Source organism: Falco rusticolus, chromosome 7 (genome assembly GCF_015220075.1).
Source record: "Falco rusticolus isolate bFalRus1 chromosome 7, bFalRus1.pri, whole genome shotgun sequence".
Taxonomy (NCBI): Eukaryota; Metazoa; Chordata; class Aves; order Falconiformes; family Falconidae; genus Falco; species Falco rusticolus.
In genome coordinates this window covers 16,825,962-16,847,731 of record NC_051193.1, presented here as the reverse complement: position 1 = coordinate 16,847,731, position 21,770 = coordinate 16,825,962, and the positions used below count along the sequence as shown (strand labels likewise).

The 21,770-nt window shown below is 38.5% G+C and overlaps 1 protein-coding gene across 17 annotated transcripts in view; it reads left to right on the top strand.

Annotated features, from left to right (window-relative positions):
* The window catches only part of MYO5A (myosin VA), a 103,242-nt gene extending 82,243 nt beyond the window's left edge, over positions 1 to 20,999 (top strand). For 6 of the 17 annotated variants that reach the window (XM_037394578.1, XM_037394576.1, XM_037394577.1 and 3 more), the window contains 14 exons: positions 649 to 657; positions 2,305 to 2,405; positions 2,954 to 3,034; positions 4,880 to 5,078; positions 6,625 to 6,699; positions 8,600 to 8,693; positions 10,846 to 10,992; positions 11,384 to 11,538; positions 12,756 to 12,845; positions 13,562 to 13,712; positions 14,529 to 14,811; positions 15,608 to 15,782; positions 16,659 to 16,739; positions 17,624 to 20,999. In XM_037394578.1, the coding sequence (XP_037250475.1) occupies positions 649 to 657; positions 2,305 to 2,405; positions 2,954 to 3,034; positions 4,880 to 5,078; positions 6,625 to 6,699; positions 8,600 to 8,693; positions 10,846 to 10,992; positions 11,384 to 11,538; positions 12,756 to 12,845; positions 13,562 to 13,712; positions 14,529 to 14,811; positions 15,608 to 15,782; positions 16,659 to 16,739; positions 17,624 to 17,776 (1,794 nt within the window). In that variant the 3' untranslated portion in view covers positions 17,777 to 20,999. The remainder of the gene's footprint in view (positions 1 to 648; positions 658 to 2,304; positions 2,406 to 2,953; positions 3,035 to 4,879; positions 5,079 to 6,624; positions 6,700 to 8,599; positions 8,694 to 10,845; positions 10,993 to 11,383; positions 11,539 to 12,755; positions 12,846 to 13,561; positions 13,713 to 14,528; positions 14,812 to 15,607; positions 15,783 to 16,658; positions 16,740 to 17,623) is intronic. The other 11 variants (XM_037394589.1, XM_037394588.1, XM_037394587.1 and 8 more) reach the window with 6 other exon arrangements.
* The last annotated feature ends 771 nt before the right edge of the window (positions 21,000 to 21,770 follow it).

The window sequence follows — 21,770 nt, the reverse complement described above, 5'->3', positions numbered from 1 at the left end:
CAATAACTTTTCATAAAGATGACCTATGAAGATATGTCAATCCCCTATTATTGCTTGGTAGGTACTATGTGTTTGTGTTGAGAAGAGTAGATAGCAAGCACTATCTTCTAAAAAGCTCTAACTCTGGTCAGATATTTAGGGAAGCAATAGCTTTGAAACTGAGAGTCATGCAACCTGAAAAGGTATCACATAAATCCAGGAACTAGTTATTTCCACTGAACTGAGCTACCTACTGTTCCATAACCGCAGCAAGGAATGAACAGATACGTCATCTTCCCTTTCCTCCTGCAAGTTATGTTTAGATTTGTCCTAAATAAATTGAAAATCTGTGATGCATGAAGGTATACATATCTTGTTTTAAATAATTAATTATAAAGAAAACAAAACTTGTTTTTCTGTAATATTTAGAACATTGTAGAGAAATACTTGAGCAGTAAATCCTTGAATTACTTATTCTCAGCAATGGTGGATATAAGTGTGTTGTTTTTACAGCAGTTATGAGCATGAGGGAAATACGACCTGTGGGATGGCTAACGGCCAGTTTGCATATTGCTTCTGCTTGTTAGGTTGAACAGCTGCAGCACAAATGGATATTTTTTTTAAAATGATTTGTTTTTCTTCTTTCTTGCCTACCAATTTGATTGCCAGGAGGATAAGGTACACATTTTCCTTTACAGTTTATAAACTTGAATTCTTAAATGCTAAAAAACCCCAACCTCAACAATACTTGAGCTTTCATTTCCCTGCTTGTCATAAGTAACCAACATGTATTTGAAGTTGTTCTTGCACTTAACTGCTGTTATTGAAAAACCTTTCTCATTATTCTGTGTCCCCTGCGTCCCCATCTCCTTGCTCCACACAAAGGAACTTGTTACTTCAAAAGAAGCAGATGTAACAGTTTTGAACTGTTGGTTTATGGTAACCTGAACATCAAGGAAAGATTCAGGAATTGGTCTAGTCAGCTTGATCAATGTATCTTGCTGAGTGTGTTTGGAGAGCAGCACTGTGATTCAGTAATCATCTCTTAACTTGCAAAATCCATACATTTCACATTAAAAAAAAAAAAAAAGTCTGTGGTAATGAGAACTACCTTACTTTATAGTGTTTGCTGTGCTCAGCGTGCAACAAACGTTGAGGACCCACATTGTGATCTGTAGATACTAGATAGGAATTGCTGAATATTTGAATAGAAAATGTAGTCGAACACATAGTATTTAGAAGTATGAGAAACTGAACTGACTCTAAACAAAAGCTCTTAATTCAAATATTACAATGACAGCAGGTAGATAACAGTGATTGGCATTTCTTTCCATCAGCCCAAAAATAATGTGTTCAGACTGCTAAAGCTTGATAGATTGGCAGGTGAGATACAGCAGTTTTACTGTGTAGTAAAGTAATAGTAGAGAAATGATGATGATCTCATAAGGATGTTGGAAATAATTCTTCAAGGAGCTTATATATTTTATTGGTTTTCATATTAGATGACATGAATCATACTAAGCATAGAGACCTAGGCTCCAAAAGCGATGTCCACAAAGTTGTTATTGTAAATACTTCACAAAATTTTACTTGGGCAAGTAGCACTTCATTGTTTTAAAAGTCAAAAAGAGAAGTCAGGATTCCATCTCTTATGTTCATTAGAGTCATGTGGTTCCACTGTAATTAAGTGATGACTCAGATCAGACTGGCTGAGGTGACTGTAAACATCTCTTAAGTATTTCAAATTTTGCTGAAGAAGAAACAAAAGTGCCATAGTAAACACTCAAAACTGAAGCAACGTGGTATTGTGATGGTATCGCATGTAAAACATCTCGAGCACTTAGAAACTATTTCCTACTTTGCCAGAGTAATTCAAATATATGAAGTGAGGAAGAGACCTTATCTATGAGATTTGAAAGACTACATGTAATGCTGTGTTCAAGAAATATTAATAGTATTAAGCGTGCAAAATTATGCTTCTCCAGTTTCAGTATTAGCAGCTGTTCCTGGTAGTTTGAAATAAAATGCAAATTGATCATTTCATAAAATCTATTTTTTTCCTTTTACATGATGAACAAATGAAAAGGGGTTGACACAGGTACCAGTTTATTAGACTGATATTTGACCAGGTTGCATGCATTCATTTTAAAAGGTACACCAAATGGACATAAAAATTATTAACCAACCTCCTGCTCAGGTATCCGTGCTAATTTTAATGTGGGTACTCAAGGATTAGTGTTCTGTGTGGGTAAAGGGACAAAACCGTGGATTCGAAGAACAATTACATTGTTAAATTTACCCTGGAAATCATAATTCTTTTTCCAGAATACCATGACAGATTCTACAATCCTCTTGGAGGACGTACAAAAGATGAAAGACAAAGGAGAAATAGCACAGGCGTATATTGGACTGAAGGAGACAAACAGGTACAATTTCTCTTTCTTTGATTTATGATCCATTGGGGTCTGCTGTGGCACACTGCATATATAGTATTCAGTAAGCTCCATCCATGTAAGTCTGGATACCTAGAGAACACTTATGGTTGGAGTTATAATTTAATTTGATTAGTAAAATTGCTGTGTGCAATATTTGAAAGGATTAGAAAACAATGGGGAAATGCAAAGTCAAGCTTCCTGTTTTTACATCTTCTTAGCCTTTAATTGCTACCTTGCTCAGACTGGGCAGCATTCCCCATGCTGGTTTGTTACCTTTTGTCCAGTAGTGGTCACAATAGTCTGTTGCAATACATTTGTTGTAACAGCATGAAATGCTGTAACCAGTTGGGCTAACACCGAGAACTGAATTTCATCCTTAAGAAGAAGTACTCGTAAACAAGAGAAGTAATTTGCTAACTTGTTTTAAAGCATTTTTTTTTCTCTTTAGTAACTGTAATTTAGTGTGTAATGTTCTTAACATGTCATCTCATCACCATCACATATCTCTCTTGTATTTTTTTAAACACTTTTCTTGAAAGGCAATCTCCCCAGGACTATCATATGCTGAATGAGGACGGAGAACTTTGGCTGGTTTATGAAGGGTTAAAACAAGCCAACAGGTTACCAGACTTCTCAGAATGTTTTTTTTTTCTTCATTTGCATCTTCTTTTCTAGCTAACTGTACCCCTTGCTATGGGTTTGCTTTAGCTACAGTATTTCTATTGCTTTAACAGAAAAAAATTAATCACAAATATTATACAAATTGAAGTTTCCTCAAACTTAGTCCCCAAACCTTTTGACTTGTGAAGTTTTATCATTTAAAAAGTTAAGATGGCGCAACAATTCAAACATAATTAATAAGGATACTTGCACAAAACTAGACTAGAATACCAGAAGCTCCACAACTGGAAAAGATTTGTAGCCGTGTATTACTTGTCTGCCTTTACACTGAGTATCAAAATTAATGTCCCTTACAGTTTTTCAGCCTAAAGCACCACAATCATTTTAGTAACTATAAAACTATTGTTTTCTTCTATTCTTCTCCCACTTCTCTCCGTGCCAGATTGAGAATGTAAGACACCAAATAACCAACATACAAAAGTAATCTTTAGTTCATCGTGGCACTGCTCAAGCCGCAGCGCAATCACTGCAGCCTGTGCACAAACTGCATGCTGGCCATGTCGTGGGCGAGATTTACCTTGTTAGAAAATGCGGTTCTGGCTCTAGGAGCATGTCTGTGTCCCATATCCATACACGTGTCCCAGAGTTCCAAAATGGTTCCTAGCCCTGCACTGGCAACTAATTCAGTAAATCAGCAGTGCTGATCTTCAGTACACACATTCGTTAGCAGTAACTACAGAAGGAGGTATTTTGCAACGAATGCTACTAACTAAAGTCTTTCCTTTTCTTGTGCTAACAAATTCTACACCTAATATTGTTCTGTAAGCTTGCAAAAATCTTACTTAGAGCAAGGGTTCTGCAGAGCAGGATGTGAGAGTGTTTGCTCTGCGCCTCGTGTTTCTTGTCCTAGCACTGTAGAGACAAGAAGCTTTATATTAAATAGCAGAGCAACGCGGGTAAATGACTGTTTGCCCCTGCGTGCTTGATCAGTCTAGTTACTAATAAATGTGCCTGCCTTATGCATATTTAAACCCTGAAAGATTGTCTAATTGAACACTAGTGGTCACTAGTAATATCACTTCCTCTGTGTGTGTATGTACGAAGTGATGAGTCAGAGCACCTGGACGGTGCCTTGCAAGCAGGAGTAGGTCCCCACAGCGCTGCTTGGAAGGAGGCTGATACACATCATCCTCATTTCACACAAGAAGAGTTTGAGACGTGATGTGCCCAAGGGGGAAAGAGTGAGTCAGTGGTGAGAATAACGTAGAGCTCCCGGATCCCAATCTTCAGTTTGGTTCTGTTAACGTTCATGTGCTCCTGACAACCCTCTGCACAATGTTGGTTTTAATGTAAAAAGAAAGATTATTTATGTGCATTTGCACTAAATGGTTTCTGAACAGAGTTAGAAGATTTTCCTTTGTTAGTATTGCAGGGTCCTAGCTTCAGCAAAGACGTGTCTGCTTCGTCGTGCACGGTTTGTTTGATTTGATTCGAGGTAAAATAAAACCTCTTTAAAGCCCCTTTAAAAGCAGTGACAGTCCGTAAAGATTTAGCATTACCTTTATTGTCCTGTGTTCTCAGTGGCATCATACACAGTATACGTTCAATCACAAAGGAAATGCAAAGCAGTGTCACAATTAGTTTCTCTCCACTTTTTGATCATGCAATGTTAATTTAATTAGAAGGCATACTGAAGGGTTTAAAGAGTACTCTGCCTTTTTCATTTTCCTTTGCAAGCCATGGCTAATTGTTCCTGAGCAGCAGCTAAAGCTTTACACTCCCTCTGAGAACTGGGGATGTAACTTTCTGAGTGTGTTCACGCAACTGTTGCTCAACTTCTTTAGGCTGCTGGAGTCTCAGCTTCAGTCACAGAAGAAGAGCCACGAGAACGAACTGGAGTCGCTGCGAGGTGAGATCCAAAGTCTGAAGGAAGAAAACAATCGCCAGCAGCAGCTCCTAGCGCAGAATCTGCAGCTGCCTCCAGAGGCCCGCATTGAAGCCAGTCTGCAACATGAGATAACCCGGCTGACTAATGAGAACTTGGTAAGGGAGACGGTGCTGCAGGAGCAGGCTAGGGGACTTACAGGCTGGCTGTGCCTGTAAGCTCCCATCAGCTCTTAGATGGCAACCTCCTGCAAAAAAGTGCATGGGTGCTGTGGTGTTTCTATAGATAAGCTAATGGGAGAGAGAGGCTTATCATTGCTGATGAGGTAAGGATGTTTCAGGGAATTTGTTTGAAGTTTGTGGCATGGAGAAAGCTCGTGGATCCCGGCTTTCGACTGATGAGGTTAATCATCACTGAATAGCATATTAATATCCAGGAAAATCATAAAAAATGTTAGTGCCAAGTAGTGATGTTTCCTCTGAAATGTATTAGTTTATTTTGTTAAAAAACTCTGCTGTAGTTCTTAATGTCACTTTTCTTTCCCTCCTCCCTGCCTGAAGCTACAGAGATAATCCACAGTGTTACGAGCTCCAGCTATTCAGTATGCTCTCGAGAAAGAAATAGTTCCAGAAAAAGAAACTTGGTTAGAAGTCATGTAACTAGTAATTGGTATTCCTTGTTTACTGCACAACATTTTCAAATGAAGGAAAGATCGGGTGAAACCCCTTCCCTTTCCCCACAAAGAAGTATGTTCATCATTTGCAGGCTAGTTCATTTCTAGGGAAATTTTCCGGAGAGGCCTGTCTTGGAATATCATTGGCTTATCAGTGTTAACTGGTAAAGGGAACCATGCTACTTCACGAAGGAAAATTCTAGTGAGTGCCATTGCTTCCTCTAAACAAGCCAAGGTGTAGTCTTTCCTGCATGTAACAAAAGTTATCATTGTTGGGCTCTTGTCTTGGTACCAAAGGTTTTGAGGAAAGCATCAGGTAACTCAGGTAATAGATGTTGGCAAACTGATTGAAAATATAAGTTTGCCTCAGCAGCAGCTGTCTCCCACTGGCAAAGGTAAATGGTGAATGTTTCCATCTCTGACAGCTACCTCCTGCTGCTTAGTCATACGATTTTTAGCCTTTTTTCCTCCAGAGACCTACTCATCACATTCTGTGTTCCCAAGACAACACACAGTCATGTAATTACATCCCAGAGGAGTTCTCTTTATTCTCAAATATAGAGAATGCAATTTTACTTGTTAAATATAGACTCATTCCTTACTATTTCACTTCTGATGTTTTGAGTATTGCAAGTCTGCTCCAAGTTGGGTATATGCTCCTTTTCCCCTCCTTGCCCTAGAGTGGAAATAATTTACAGGCTTTCCAGCTGTGATATTAGAATTGCAGTATTCACTGCAATCTCATCTTAATTAGCAAAAGAAAAGGTCTTGTCCAGGTTCTCACGAAGGTTATATTCTGAGCTCTCACAGTATTAGTATCGCCTATTTTTAAAAGATCTGACTGTTCAGCAAGTCATCTACATCAGCTTCTCTCTGGGAGAGGCTACCGTGAACACCACAGCTAAGGACTAGGCTACCTAAAAGCTAGAGGTTCTTGATCTTGTTATAATCTGATTTAATTTATATAGTGTTTACTGAAATATCAGACTCTCAAAGGGAGGGGGAAAAAAATCCTGTACCTATTTTTACAGTTTTATGAGGAGTTGTATGCAGATGATCCCAAGAAGTATCAATCGTACCGGATTTCACTTTACAAACGGATGATTGTATGTAGATCATGTGAATCCTGTTTCTCTGTTGTCTCTTCGCTATTTCTGGAGCACTAATTGAAAAGCAGGCTGCCGCCCTTTCTCCCTTTCAAAGGAAATCCCCTGCAGAGAGCTTCATGATGCCAATTACTTCCCTCACTGCTTTTTTGTTAGTCTTAGTGTCCTCTGTGTAATCTGTGTCTCTTTTTGATGCACAGTTTTGTTACTAATACAAGTCTTGCACTGTGAGCAAAGCAGTTTCTTTTTGTATACTACTCGATACTGCCCTGAAAAAGAGGTATATGATGCAAAAGATGGTCAATTTTCAGAACCACTCTTTGCTTTAAAACTTTGATATATTTAAATTCAGTTCAGCAAAGTAGAGACCTGACCACACAGATACTTTTCGAGGCGAATAATGCCTGCAGTCCCATCACAACCTGAGTTTGTTCATAGATCTCTTTACAGTGCTGATCTGGAATGAATAAATCTATCAGAATCAAAATATATAACCTTTTAATATTTTTCAGAAATGCAATATATGAAGGATAAAATTGGAAATAATATTTCCATAATAATCAAAGGTAGCACCATATGTAAACTTGAAAGAATATAATTTATGAGATTCTAAAGCTTAATGAGATGTGAAATCTCACCATAGATAGAACTTTATTCCTCCTCACATGTGTGTTGTTCAGAAATCATACCACTTCACTGATAAATTTGAAACAGTCTGTTGAACTTACATGTATTTTTTTATTAATTTCAGAGAAATTGTTACATCTGACAATTAAGTATATCATGTCATTAACAGGGTTTCTGCTGTAAGATTGAGCACTGCTTTGATTGTGAAGCATGGCCTTGATTCTGTTCTTTCAGCAGGCCTAGTATCTTAGTACTCAAGTGTATTACATGAGGTTGTAAACCCTTTAGTACGTGATTAGGAACAATCTGTGCCTAATTCTAAGTTGTTGCCCATGCTGCACTAATGTTTTTCAGTACTTTAGGAGAGGTGTAGTTTCCCAGATGATGCTTTTGATGCAGGGAGCTCATGGTCCCTTATGTCCTTACCTGTGCCATGAAGAATCACCCTTGTGAAAGAGCATTTTTCTTCTAAGCTGCTTTACAGCTCTTAAACTGGAATGGCTTTCAGGTTTTTTGAGCTTGAGGTTTTGCTTCCTTTAGAAAGACTTCCCCTGGTTTACTTACATAATTATTTTATGAATGCACTACCATAGGTCACAGAATTGTTCAGATAGATTTCTGGGGAGTATTCCTTTGAAAGAAAAATACAAGTTTCTTGCAAGAGCAGGACTTTTGGGTGCTAGGTGTTGTTCAGGTACAGAATAAAAAGAGGTAAGGTGTAAGGAGATGTGATGACAGCAAGCAATAGAGAAATGGGAGAGCTTCACAAGGAATGTATATTTGGATGTTTGATTTTGGTAAATTTGAGTGCAAGTTGTGGTCTTTCTACAGATATCTCTCTTACCATCTTATAAAAAGGATAGGTTGGAATAATGAGTCAGTCCTGAAGGCATGAATAAATGATGCAGAAATACAGGCTAGCTGTTAAATAATAATTATTTCCATAAGGCATTTGGAAGAGCAAGGAGGAAGCATTAGGGAGATGTGTTTGCAGCAAAATGTCTTCTGCCATAAGAACTGACCTAGTTCTGAGTGTCTGCAGAATATACCTGCCTAAGAGCTTTGCCTTTGTCGTGCTGCACATAACTTAATAATATTTGCAATATTTGGCTTGTCTTGTAGGCAGCGTACCAGCTTGCAAACCTCAGCCAGAGGATGGCACCACTGTTCAGCTTTCCTCACTGCCTTGCAATTCTAACAGCACTGATTTTGTCTCTCTCACCATTATGGGATTTTTCTCATATCTTACTCTTTCTCTCATTTTAATTTACAGGATTTAATGGAGCAGCTTGAAAAGCAAGACAAAACTGTTCGCAAGTTAAAGAAACAGTTGAAAGTATTTGCTAAGAAGATTGGTGAACTTGAAGGTACTTTTATGTTTTGAGAGAAAGATTTTGGTTTACTTCTTGTGATCCCTTTTTCATATCTATCCGTTTTAGCAGTCGGGAGTGCATGAGGTCTTCAGTAGCGTTAGCCTCTGTTAAATGATTCCAGAAACAGGAGATATGCTCAGAGCTCTGTGTGTTCCTTCATAAACCTTTAGAAGATTTGTCACATTTTGAAGTGATGAGTAGAGCAGAGTGATGTTTCTGTGAAGACAGAAAACATTTGAACATAAAGGAATGTTACCTGGGCTGTTTGTGTACTGAAAGACAGTATCTGTTTTTGTCAAGACAAAAGCAATACTAAATATGAACCAGGCAGAAATAATTTACCCAGTTTTCCTTTGAATTTGAATTTCTCTATCACTGGAGCCAAGAATGCTGAGGCTGTCTTTCTCTGCTTGAGGTTTCCTTTTGGAGCTGCTGGCCAAACCTGAATATGAGAATGCTGAGATACGGACTAAGCTAATTTTATTTTTATGACCATCAGTATGAATTTTCTTAGGATCTTAGGACTGGTGAACTGAGAGCTTATTATGTCTCTGCATAAGTAAAGTAATTTTAATTGCTAAAAGCAGTTAGTAATGTTATTAAGTTGAAGTATGAATTTGTTTTTTAAATAATCCTGGTCCTAATCTTTCAGAAGTTTTTTATGGTCTTCTGCTTTTTCCAGAAGCAAGCTTACTGCCTAATGAGTTGTTTTATTGAGTACTGAGTTTGAAATCAGTGACTGTGTAGCTGTGTTTCAGTGTTTGAAAAGAACAGGGATATGAAGTTAAACCTGGATTAACAGGAGTATATTATCCTTTAGTTAGTGGGAGCTCTTCTTGAGCTCCAGTTTGGATTTCTGCATTTTCTATCCCATTTGACAGGTGCACACGTTTAGCACACTTGCAGGATGTGCAGTAGTTTGTAATTGCGTGCAGCTGGGAGGGCTGTGGGAACAGGATGTAACTTTCATGGGATGAAGCTGAGTTCTGCTTTTCGAAAACAAACATGCAACCTAATCCGGTGGAGTGTAGGTGTTGAATGTGATACTGTGAGGCACTGTATGCAACAAGGTGGATATTTCATACATCCTTTTGAAAGGTTACTGTACGTTTGTTTTTTAAAAAATCTTTTGATATTGTTTGGTTACTGCTGTGGACAAGACCGCAGTAGTATTCATACACAATACAGAGTGGGCGAATGTTTCTGAAAACATAGTTTTGTCTGTGTTTATTCCCCATTTTACTTAGAAAGGTGTAGTTGGTCTGGCTGGGATGGAGTTGACTTGCTTCATACAGCCTGTGTGATGCTGTATTTTGGATTTGTGGCTAAAAACAGTGTTGGTGACACACCAGTGTTTTGGCTGTTGCTGAGCAGAGCTTGCACAGTGTCAAGGTTTTCTCTTTCTTCCCACTCTGCCCTCTCAATAAGCTGAGTGGTGGGAGGGCACACAAGCCCACAGCCAGGACAGCTGACCCAGACTGGCCAAAGGAGTAGTCCATATTCCACAGCACCTAATGTCAGGAGCAGAAGAGGGTTTTTTTTAGAGGCTGGCTGGGTGTTGGTCCCGCTGTGCAGGGTTGTGAGTGATTGCCTTTGCTTTGCTTCCCCTCACCTTGTCCTGCTCCTTCCTTCTCATATTAAACTGTCTTTATCTCAACCCATAAGTTGTTGCACATTTGCTCGTAATGTTCTCTACCCTGTCCTGCTGGAGCCAGTGTTGTACGTGCTCTGGTTGAGGTAAACCTACCACAACAGGCAACAAACATCAGGCATGAACAATACAGGCATCTTGCAGAACAATTAACAGTGACCCTTGCAGTATTAATGTGGGATTAAGTAATTAACGGCTATCACTTTGCCTTTATGCTTTTCTGTGATAAAATCCAGAAAATCAGCAGTAAATTTGTATTAATGGATGCTATTCGCACACTTGAACCCATCTTCAAAGGAAGAATGCCACCCCAAGATACATTTATCAACAGTCTTTTTTTTATTCGGAGTTTTGTTGTTAAGTTTTATCCTGAACCAAAGAAAATATTTCTTACTTTTATATGCTGGTGTTCTTCCTTAGAAATGTCATATTTTCCTCTGGTATGCATTGGTTTCACTGAAAAATATATAATTCCTTCTCATTTCCCTTCTGAAGTGGGGCAGATGGAGAACATATCACCTGGACAAATCATTGATGAACCTATTCGTCCAGTTAACATTCCACGGAAAGAAAAGGACTTCCAAGGGATGTTAGAATATAAGAAGGAGGATGAACAAAAACTTGTCAAGAATCTTATTTTAGGTAAGCATCTTTCTCATTTGTAGCCTACTCTGCTCCCAGACACTCTGAAAAATGAATGATAAGAACACAGAATTTGCATTATGAAATTAATAGCTTATTTTGGTTTTGACAGTGTTCAGTTTATCCTAAATGTCTATTGTAATCTAATCATCCTTCCTGATGAGTATAGTACGTATTAATGTGTCTGCATATTTTTTAGCAGGCAGTTACGTTTTTTTATTCTGTTCTGATATTTTGCCAAGGAAGTGGCTCTTCTTAGTTTTGTTCTTAGTTTTCACTGGCCATATCTAGATATGTACATACTATTAACTGGGGAGGTTGTGATTACCTCATATAACATCTCCCAATGACTTTATACATAACAAAATAATGTGTGCTTGTTTTTCCCAAGAGCTGAAACCACGTGGAGTAGCTGTCAACCTGATTCCAGGACTACCAGCATATATTTTATTCATGTGTGTACGCCATGCGGATTACCTTAATGATGACCAAAAAGTGCGGTCTTTGTTGACTTCCACTATCAATGGTATCAAAAAAGTGTTGAAGGTTAGCTAATTTGCTTTGTTTAGAAAAATGTTAATTTAGAATTTGCTTTTGATTTTATGTTAGAGGAGTGAGGAAAAGGCTTTCAATGAATCGTCTCTGGATTTCTGATGAGTAAACTCCTCCCACTGAAGTCACAAAAAAGTTGCCTTAACAAGCAACAAATTACATGGATAGCATTTTATCCATATAATACCACAGATGCTTTGAATTAGTGGAAAAGGAACTACCTTCTTTTTATTTTGAGTACTCTTCCTTCTCTGAAGCCATGCTTACGGAGTTTTGGGTGTAGTCAAAGTTTGCATAGTGAGTCTTTGTTAATCTTCTCAAGAACACCTAATCAAAATGTTTCATTTGCGGGTCTGGTTCACAGATTTCCTCATTTGCTTCACCTACAGATAATGCTGACGATAAGATGTTACTGCCTAAAGTCTTTGCAACGAGTTTAGGAGAGTTTAGGTCAGGGGTATCTTGAAGGCATTATTAAGACACAGATATGCTTTATGCTTCATGGAGTCATTTAGTTTTTAAATAAGACAGATGTGCTTAAAAGCCAAACATTTAATTAAGCTGCATGTTTTGAAAAAATGTATAGCTAACAATCCTGCAGGAGCTCAGATGCTCATAGAAATTTTTGGATGTTTTTAAGTGAATGGAGTGCATGCTGTAGAGCCCTAGAAATTTTAATTACTCACCATATGCTAGATCCTGTGTTCTTTGGTGAGGAGGGTTTGGTTTTCTGTTTTGTTTTCCATATCAGGCTGCCAAAATGGTTACAATGTAGCTGACATTCATCAAAACTGAATTGTTTTCTGCTCTTCCTGCTGGCTCTGCATCATTCCCATCCTCCTTGTTGAGCTCTTCACAAGAGTCCTTGTGCCACAGAATGGGTGTTTTGGGAATACAGTCACAGTGCCCTGTGATTTCTGCACAGAGTGGTTAGGATGGGTCTGTAAAACACAGAAAATTCATGTTTGTGAAGGAAATCATAGTTGGAAAGTTCTTGAAAAATACTATAGAAAACAGGGAGGGTGTTTAATGGTATTTTGAAAAAAAACCACCCTTGATTTTGTAATATATTACTGAAATACACAAAGTTTTGCAAAATATCAGAGTAGCTACAAGAAACTGGATTTTAAGTGTTTAATTTTTTATGTAACATCTTATTATTTTATTCCTCCTACCAGTCTTTATTGAAATATGTTTGTTTTTATCTTTAGAAAAGAGGTGATGACTTCGAAACAGTGTCCTTCTGGCTATCTAACACCTGCCGATTTTTGCACTGTTTGAAGCAGTATAGCGGAGAAGAGGTAAGCAGTGCTCCTACTCTGGTTTCTTTTACTCTACAATACTGTTGTGAGCACTACTCTGTAACAAATTTCTATCTCAAAATCTAATCAAAGTCTCTTAAAACGGCTACACTTTTTGGAATGGTGGTAAGGACATCAGTAGAAAGCACGGGGAGAGAAGATGTGAACCAGCTTCCCTTTATTGCAGGCTGGGGGCCCAGAGGCTTAGGTGGCATTGCAATCCTGAAAGTGCCAACTCAGATTAAGTAGAAGAATCTGGCTGCTACTATTATGTTGTTTATTCATTATTGTATTCTCTGTACTTCCTGTGAAAAAGGCGTTATTAAGCCCTTTGACCATGGTATGGCAGACGAAATTACATTTGGGAGCTGTGGTATGCCTAGCTCTTTTTTCAAACTTAACTGAACTTTTGGCTCTAAATGCCCGTACTGGAGTGGGAGGGAAGTATCTCACCTGCCAGAAAGTTGGCAGAGTTTGTTCCTGGGTCAGGTGCTTGAAGTCAAGTCAAGGAAGCAGATGTTGCACAAATAGCAATTGAAAAGCAAGTCCTAGCATTATCCACAATCAGAAGAAGTTCCAAATTAAAGTTTTGAAGGGCTGTGACTATTATTTTGAAAGTATTATTTGTCAGTTGCGTGAAAAAATACTAATACTGGGTTTGTGTAATATTTTTGTATTCCATCGAAGCATTCATTTATGTTATTTTATGAATTCAGGGGTTTATGAAGCATAACACACCTCGTCAAAATGAACACTGCCTCACTAATTTTGATTTAGCTGAATACAGACAAGTACTGAGTGACTTGGCTATTCAGATCTACCAACAACTTGTTCGAGTGTTGGAAAACATTCTGCAACCAATGATCGGTAAGGCAAAGATGAATTCCTTAAATTTCACAGCGTAGTACCAAAAGGAAGATTGTGATGGTGATAATATACTCTGTCTTGCGTTTCTTCCTAACCAGCAGAGTTTCATTAGTAGTTCTTGTGGTATTCTGTTTATAGACTACAAGGGCTGCGCTGGACAGGTTGGATTAGACTGACTGTGGCTGGTTCTTCTGGCAATGAAAGAATTCATTGATATACCTTATTCATGCTTGTCATAAATCAGGCATTTACAGAAAGAAGCTGTCAGGAGAGTGTGGTACTTGTTGCCCTGTCTGTTGGGAAGTATCCCATGGAAAAATCAGATTGTAATTACGTGAGAACTCATAATTAAAATGAATATGAAGGAAAATGGTTGGTTGTTATTATGGACAGCAATCAGCAATGAAATAGCTAGCAGTGATGAAGCTCACATTCAGAAAGATTCTTTTCATTTTTCTTGGCAGACAATACTCTCACACAAATTTTCATTCTGATCACAATACTTAGAAGAATGGAACAGCTCTTTGTTTGCTGACTGCTGCTCATATGACCATGGGAGGCAGAGAAGATTTTGCTGAGCTAGAGTTAGACTTCCCTTTCAAGCACAAATGCTGGAATCTACTTTGTAAAAACCCTGTTAAGTTTAGGTTTTGCAGAACATAGTGGGGCACAGAATTGCTGGAAATCATGGTAAAGTGTGGCTGGCAGAAAGGCCAGCCTGTTCTTTCTGTGTAAATACTGTTTTGCTGTCTTCCACAATACGCTTGCATATCAGCAGTTGTCAGTCGTCGTAATAATGTTGTCAATCAAATGCAGTTTCAGGAATGCTGGAGCATGAGACTATCCAAGGTGTCTCAGGGGTGAAACCAACAGGGCTGCGGAAGAGGACATCCAGCATTGCTGATGAAGGAACCTACACCTTAGACTCCATTATTCGGCAGCTGAACTCTTTCCATTCAGTCATGTGCCAGCACGGAATGGATCCAGAGCTGATCAAGCAGGTTGTCAAGCAGATGTTCTACATCATTGGGGCTGTAACACTGAATAATCTTCTCCTGCGCAAGGACATGTGCTCATGGAGCAAAGGAATGCAAATAAGGTGGGAGAGCTCACATTATACTTTTCTTGAATGTGCTGCTAGAAATCTCAGTGAACTCTTGACACTGCTGAACATCATTTTGATGGAATTAGCAGATACATTTTGAATATTTATTTTTCCGCACACAGACAGTTGCAGATGCTGTTAACTGATTCTGTGAGGTTCAGTTAAAATGAGCTTTTTGGTTAACTTGGGCCAAATCCTACCTGGCTTTCAAGGAAATGCAGTAGAAGCAAAAGTATTTCATTCTCAAGTAGGAATCAGAACTGTAGGTGAACTTTCAGAGAGGAAGAGCAAACATGCCTGCTGTGTTTTGTGTGTGCTGGTGGTGCAGCGGATACCTGCTGTGTTCATCCACACTGCATCCTATGGTAAAGCCAACTTATCCTGTTCGTGCATTTGGCATCAGCTGTCCAGTGCATTCTGCTGGCATATGCCAGCAAATTTAGCCAAGGCATTCCAGTCCCTCAAGTAACCTTGAAAAGCCTTGCTATACATTTGCATGGGCAAAATCTCTTTTGCCTTTCTTCATACACTCATCCCATTCTTGCAATTAATAGGAATAGAAACAAATGGGAAAAGCTAGTTAGTGGAAGCCTTCGGCCATAGTTTCTAACTGTTTTGAAAATCAAAATTTCCTGCCTTAATCAGAAGGAAACATGAAGACAAAATTACAAGAAATGACAAATGTGAAGGAAAAACACATAAGGAAACACTCAGCAAGAGAAACTGCACGTGCTTTTGATTTAGTCGTAATCAAGCATTAGTGTCTTGATACTTTTACCTCTTCGTACAGATACAATGTGAGTCAACTGGAAGAATGGCTACGTGATAAAAACTTGATGAATAGTGGGGCTAAAGAAACATTGGAACCCCTCATCCAGGCCGCACAGCTGTTGCAAGTAAAAAAGAAAACGGATGAAGATGCAGAAGCCATTTGTTCAATGTGTAATGCACTGACTACTGCCCAGGTAAGCAAACTCTCATTGTCTGTTCTGCTGTCACAGAGAAGTCCTCTGCTCTGTTGGTCCTTACAGTGGGTGCCTGCACTGCTGTCACACATGGATCAAAGATTTCTTGCTTCATTTTGCATTAGTACAGCCAAAACAGATTAAGTTGGAGGGGTAAAAAAAGGACCAGCCTTTTCTGAGGTCTGATGCTCAAAATAAGTTTTGAAAAAATGAGAGGAAGCTCAATAGATGGTGTGGTGTGTAGTACTATACCTAGTCTCTCAGTTTGTGAAAATCCTTAGAGAAAACTCTTCACTCAAAGGTGTCTCTGTACTCCAGACAGCTGTGCCTAGGATAATAGGAAATGATCTTTCTGCCGTCAGAGTTAGTATCCAGTTAAGTTAATGGACAATTCACACAGAGCTGTTGTCTCAGGGTCTGCAAACAAAAGTTTTAAGTTACTATACCCATTAGCCTCAGAAGGCTGAACCAAGAGTATCTCAGTCAACAGCTGAAAACTTCTCTTTAAGAAAGCTTAGATTTTGTACGGATAAGTTGCACTTCTTTTTAAGCCTTGCTACATTTGCATAGAGCTGGTGCAGGAATAAATGGATCCAATTACTTATCATTTGATTTTTCCATAGTTTGGTATTTTCCACACGCATGTTAGAATTTAGAGTTTCTATGTCCAAAGAACACATGTTCTGAAGGAGGCAGTCGTATTAACGCAGCATTAAGCAGATGATGGAATTCTGTATGAGTCCATAAAGCAAAAAATACTTGTAAATAATTTTCTTGTTAAAAAAACTAATTTTGAAACTGTATTATTAGTAACCATGGATGTGTCTGTTGATTCATCAGTAAAATGAACTTAAGGATGCTTGTTCCTCTTCACAGATTGTAAAAGTTCTGAATTTGTATACTCCAGTTAATGAGTTTGAAGAAAGAGTCTTGGTATCATTTATACGAACAATACAGGTATGCCTATATCTTTTCATAAAAAATCATATTACTATTTCTAAGAACCCCTCTGATAAGCCACAATAGCTTGTGTCATGAGATACCTTCAGGAATCTGAACTAGGCTTTTAGCTGCCATTTTTTAGCTATGTTAAAAAGGTGATGTCAGCCTTAACATTTTAAGCAATCACAATTTACTGCCTCCAGACTTGCATGAGAATGTTAGTATCCCTGTCAGTATGTATGAGCTTTTTGGAAGGTGAGAGCTTTTTGTACTTGTACATCTTTGTGTATGTAAATACACTTGCATGCCAACTTTTCAAGTCGTAATATTTATATATGCAAATTACTTTTGTCAGACCTGTGTCTGCATGAGAAGTTCCAGCTGCTTTGAAACCCAAAGCCTATGTTCATTCCAAAGTTTTCCATTTAGCCCTTCCAGTTTTATATATATTGATGAAAATGAAATGTTTTGAAAACTCCAAAGAAAAGCAGCCAGTAGAGCGAAATAAAAGAAACAAAGATGATCTTTCTGGTCTGTTAGAAATTGAATTACGTTACTAGCAGGATAATATGCAAAGGGAGATTGGGAAGGCAGAACTGAGATAAAACTGTAATTCTACTTGCTGAAAAGATGCAGTTACCAGATAGTGGGTAAATTCTTCCTTTTGCAGGGAATCTAAGTATCTTCAGATTGCATTGTAAGGGGAATATTCGCAGAACCAAAAATGACGGAAGTAACTACAGTATACTGGCACAGTTGTTGCAGACGCACTGTGTCAAGTTAGCTTAGAGTGTTTGTACGTGTGTATCTGTAAGCACAGATGAAATACTTCCGCTTTGCACGATGATTATTATCATTGAGGTGGCTAAATGCTGATGTAATCCTTCTCATCTTTGCAGATGCGTCTTCGAGACAGGAAGGACTCTCCCCAGTTGCTCATGGATGCTAAACACATCTTTCCTGTTACTTTTCCATTTAATCCATCCTCTCTGGCATTAGAAACCATTCAGATCCCAGCCAGCTTGGGCCTAGGCTTCATATCACGTGTCTGATCCCAATGTACCGTCAGTGTTAGATGGAGAATCAGTTGCCCGATATCCTGATATCTTTACCCATTAAAACATAGTGAGCCACTGAAAACACGTTTTCTGAACAGTCTACATATGCCCAGATCGATAGTAAAAGTAGGTGGAAAACTACATAACAGCACCAGAAATGGAAGGCTAATAGAAAGATGTGCATTTGTGTTCAGTCATTGCATTTATGAGGACGTCATTGATTCATACATTTCCAGAATATGGAAATCAGGCTTGGACAAATATTGTGTCTTCAGCTGTCTAGAGACATTTTTAGTTCTTTAGTAACATATTTAAATAGTGTAAATTAAACTCCATATGTAATCTTCTCATAGGCAGGGACCAACAGGGACAGTCACAGTCCTGAATGTGGAAGACTTGAAAGTTAGGCATTTTGTAGTAGAATACACAGTCACTTGAGAGCCTGTTACATTTAATTTGTAAAAACTGGAATGAAGAAACACAAACTGGCAATATATAAAATTATTTCTTAAACCACTTCCGTATTTATGTCAGTTTGACATAAATTCTAGTGATAAGTCGTATAGCTCACTATATGCTATAACTTAGGTGTTCATTTGTTAGTACTGTGGTTTACCAAGCATATGGAATCGCTGCTGCATATTGTGTTCTTTTAACTGTATGACAGTATCATACTAAGCACTAAAAGTAAGGCATTTTGGTTTTTGTTGTCAACCTTATTTACAGTCCGATGCAATCTGTTATTTTAACTGGATTTTTGCAAATGGTATAACACCTGTAGAGGAAAATGGTAACTAAGCACAAGTAGCACACTGGAAATTACATGTTTAGTTATTTTTAAAAGTAGTTAGCTAAAAATACAGAATCTTGAAGCAAGTTATCATAAGTCAATAAAGATTTTAGTATTTATTTAAATTTTGTAGTCTGTCTAATGTTCTTCTTTGTTTGCAGACCCCAGAGATGACAGTGTGTATTTTAAGTATAATCTCTTCTGTTTTGATGCCACTTTAAAAAAAGAAAATTTGTATTCTCTCATATTGGAATTTGAGAGGAAAAACTTTGACAGAAAATTTCTGCAGTAGCCCAAGGCTCTCGTTCTTTGAAAGGTTGATTAACAAGAACGTTAAGTAGGTTTTGACTATGATGCTGTCATTTGACTATGATTCATTCTGATTTAATGGTTGGAGATCCAGAGTGCGTAATGAGAAGCTGAGTTATTTTGGATATTGCACATCTTACTGGAAAGATTCTTCTGTCTCACACATCTGGGATCTGCTATATAGAATTCACATTTCACAATGTGCAATGTAAGCGCAGAAGCCTTGCTTAAGGTTCCAATTCTGAACTTTTTAAAACAGGTAGTTTGTGGTGTATGGCTCAAGTATACTTGTAAAAAAAAAGCCACACACATTGCTCAATTGCATAGTGCAATATTTTTTATGCATTGTAATAATTAGCAACTTAGTGTTAACGTTAATTCCTTTTAAAATATTGAGAAATAATCTAGAGGTACACTATTAGACTATTTGGTACTAATCTGTTCACCTGCAAACCCACAAAAAAAAATAATTTGTTAAGCAGACTGAAACATATCAGTTATGTTTTACTTGAGAGGTAGACATGCTCTTTGTATGGTTGCTAACATGGGTAGTAAAAACAACCTAAACTTTTGTCAATGTCATTTTAAGATGCTCATGTCATCTTATTTTCAAATGTATATGCCGCATATTATGTTTGATGGATCATGCCAGTACTTCCAGGAACGTAATACTGCATTGTGTAAATGTTTTGGATGATCTTTGCTAAATGATTTAATTTGTTTTCCTGTGCATGGTATACCAAACACTCTTTTTTTCAAATGTTACTTGATTTCTGAAACTACAGCTGCTGTTAAGTGGCTCCAAATAAGGTATAATGTAGTTTTCAGACTCTTAGGGGTACTGTACTTGTGAGAATGTAATGGGGAAGCCTTCACATCCAGTAACAAGATTAGGAAAGAAAATACATGAGAACATGCTGACCTACAGGTTTTTTTCTCCTATTGAAAAACAAACAATTGGCGTTACAGTATGTTCATACTGTAGATCAGGAAATGTATCCACTACTTAAGCATTAGTGTTTAAAATGTATGCCTAAATGTATTTTTCTTTATTTTTAAAGTTTGTTTACCTGTAAAAAGCCTTATTGTATCTTGTTTCCTTAAAAAAGTAGTATTTAGTAATTTATAGGTATTATCCTTAAACTCAGTGGTTTGACTGGTATTACTTTTATATCACATTAAAAGTATATGCTGCTTGACATGTTTTAAAGGAAACTATTTTTAAGTTGGAATAGATGTGTAGTTGCTAATTCATCTAACATTTTACATGGCAGTATTTTACGTGCACTTTTCAGAAGTAAAATTTTAGTGTCAGTGTGTAATATATCTTTCACCTTAGGACTAATATCTCTTTAACCATGGAATATTATGCAGAATTATTTCAACAACTTTTTTTTTTTTTCCTTTGAATCATTGTTATGCTCTTTTAATGTGGACATATCTTTTATATTTTAATTTATTATCTATTGATATGATAGATTTTATCAGATGCTGGAAAAATACTTGTCGATAACCCCTTAGAATTACATACAGTTATTCTAGAGATTTTGCACAATAATTACCTCATTCAGTTTGGTGTATTTTTATTCCAGTGATCATTTTATTCTGATGTTTAGGACGCAGTCTTCTATCCAAATTTTGAAAAATTGCTTCTCAGACTTCAGTTTGGGATGGAACGTGAAAGTGCTTAAATCCGTTAAATGTGATTAATCTATTCTGCCTATCACAGGAAAAAAAATAGGATCAACTTCAGTGTTGAAAAGTAGCTGATATCCAATAACATTTGTTCCCAACTTGGAAACACCAGCATTTGCAGTTTGAAGGTCTGTGTAATTTGTGATTTAAACTGAATACATTTCAAATACCGTACAAAAACTATGAGTAAACACTTGGTTTTTTAAAGATGCTGATACTTAATGTGATTAAATAAAAGCCTTTAAACATAGGTTTTCACTCGATGCCACTACAGTACATAGATGAAAACCAAAACATTGTCAGAATGACCTGAGCTCTGATCTGTTGTAGTGTCTGATGTTGTAATTAGTAAATGTATGCATCATAAAAACTGTAGCCTAATAGCTATCACTGGAAAATGTCCGAATAAAAATACGACTGTAAGATTTGCTCCAGACTTTTTTGTTTGCTGGGATGGTTGGTTGGCTGTTCATGAACTGCGTGCTGATACAGGCCCCGGGGATCGGGCGGGATCCCTCTGCCCTGGTGGCAGGCAGCATGGTGACTGCCGAGGGAGCTGGTGGAATCTGAGGGCTGTGTAAACACACACCCAGGTGTAAACCCTGCGCCGTGACTGCTCACCATATGTGACAATACTTTGTTTGACATAAACCGCCTTCTGGCAGGGTGTTTTGTCACCAAATGTTAATGGTTACTGAAACAAGATGTGCAGTTTGCTAAAGCATCGCCGCCCGCCAAAGAGCGGCACTGTGCCTGTTCCAACCTTACTCCTCTGGATATTTAAATATAATAGCTGTCGGTGCCCTAAGCTTACTAAATTCATTGAGTTGCTTATTGTTACCTAAGTGTTGGAGAAACTCCTCCGTGCTGCCTTACAGGCAGGTGATGTTTCTGTTCCTCCCCCCTGGGCCAGCGGTGGCTCCCCGGGGGTCCTGCCGGCAGCTGCAGTGGCCATTACCCCCGGGCCCTACGGATGCACCCACGGTGCCGGCTTGGCCAGCACGGGCACGGGGACCGTGCCTCGCCCCCGCGGCACCCGGAGACCTGCCCGCAGCCGGCGAGGAGCGCCCTGAGGGGGCCGCGGGGCCCCCCAGCCCTGCCGGGGCGGGGAGCCGCCTGCCTCCCCCGCGGGGCAGCGCCGTGCCCGGGCGGGACCGGCCCGCGATCCGGGCCGCTTCCCCACGCCCCGGGGGT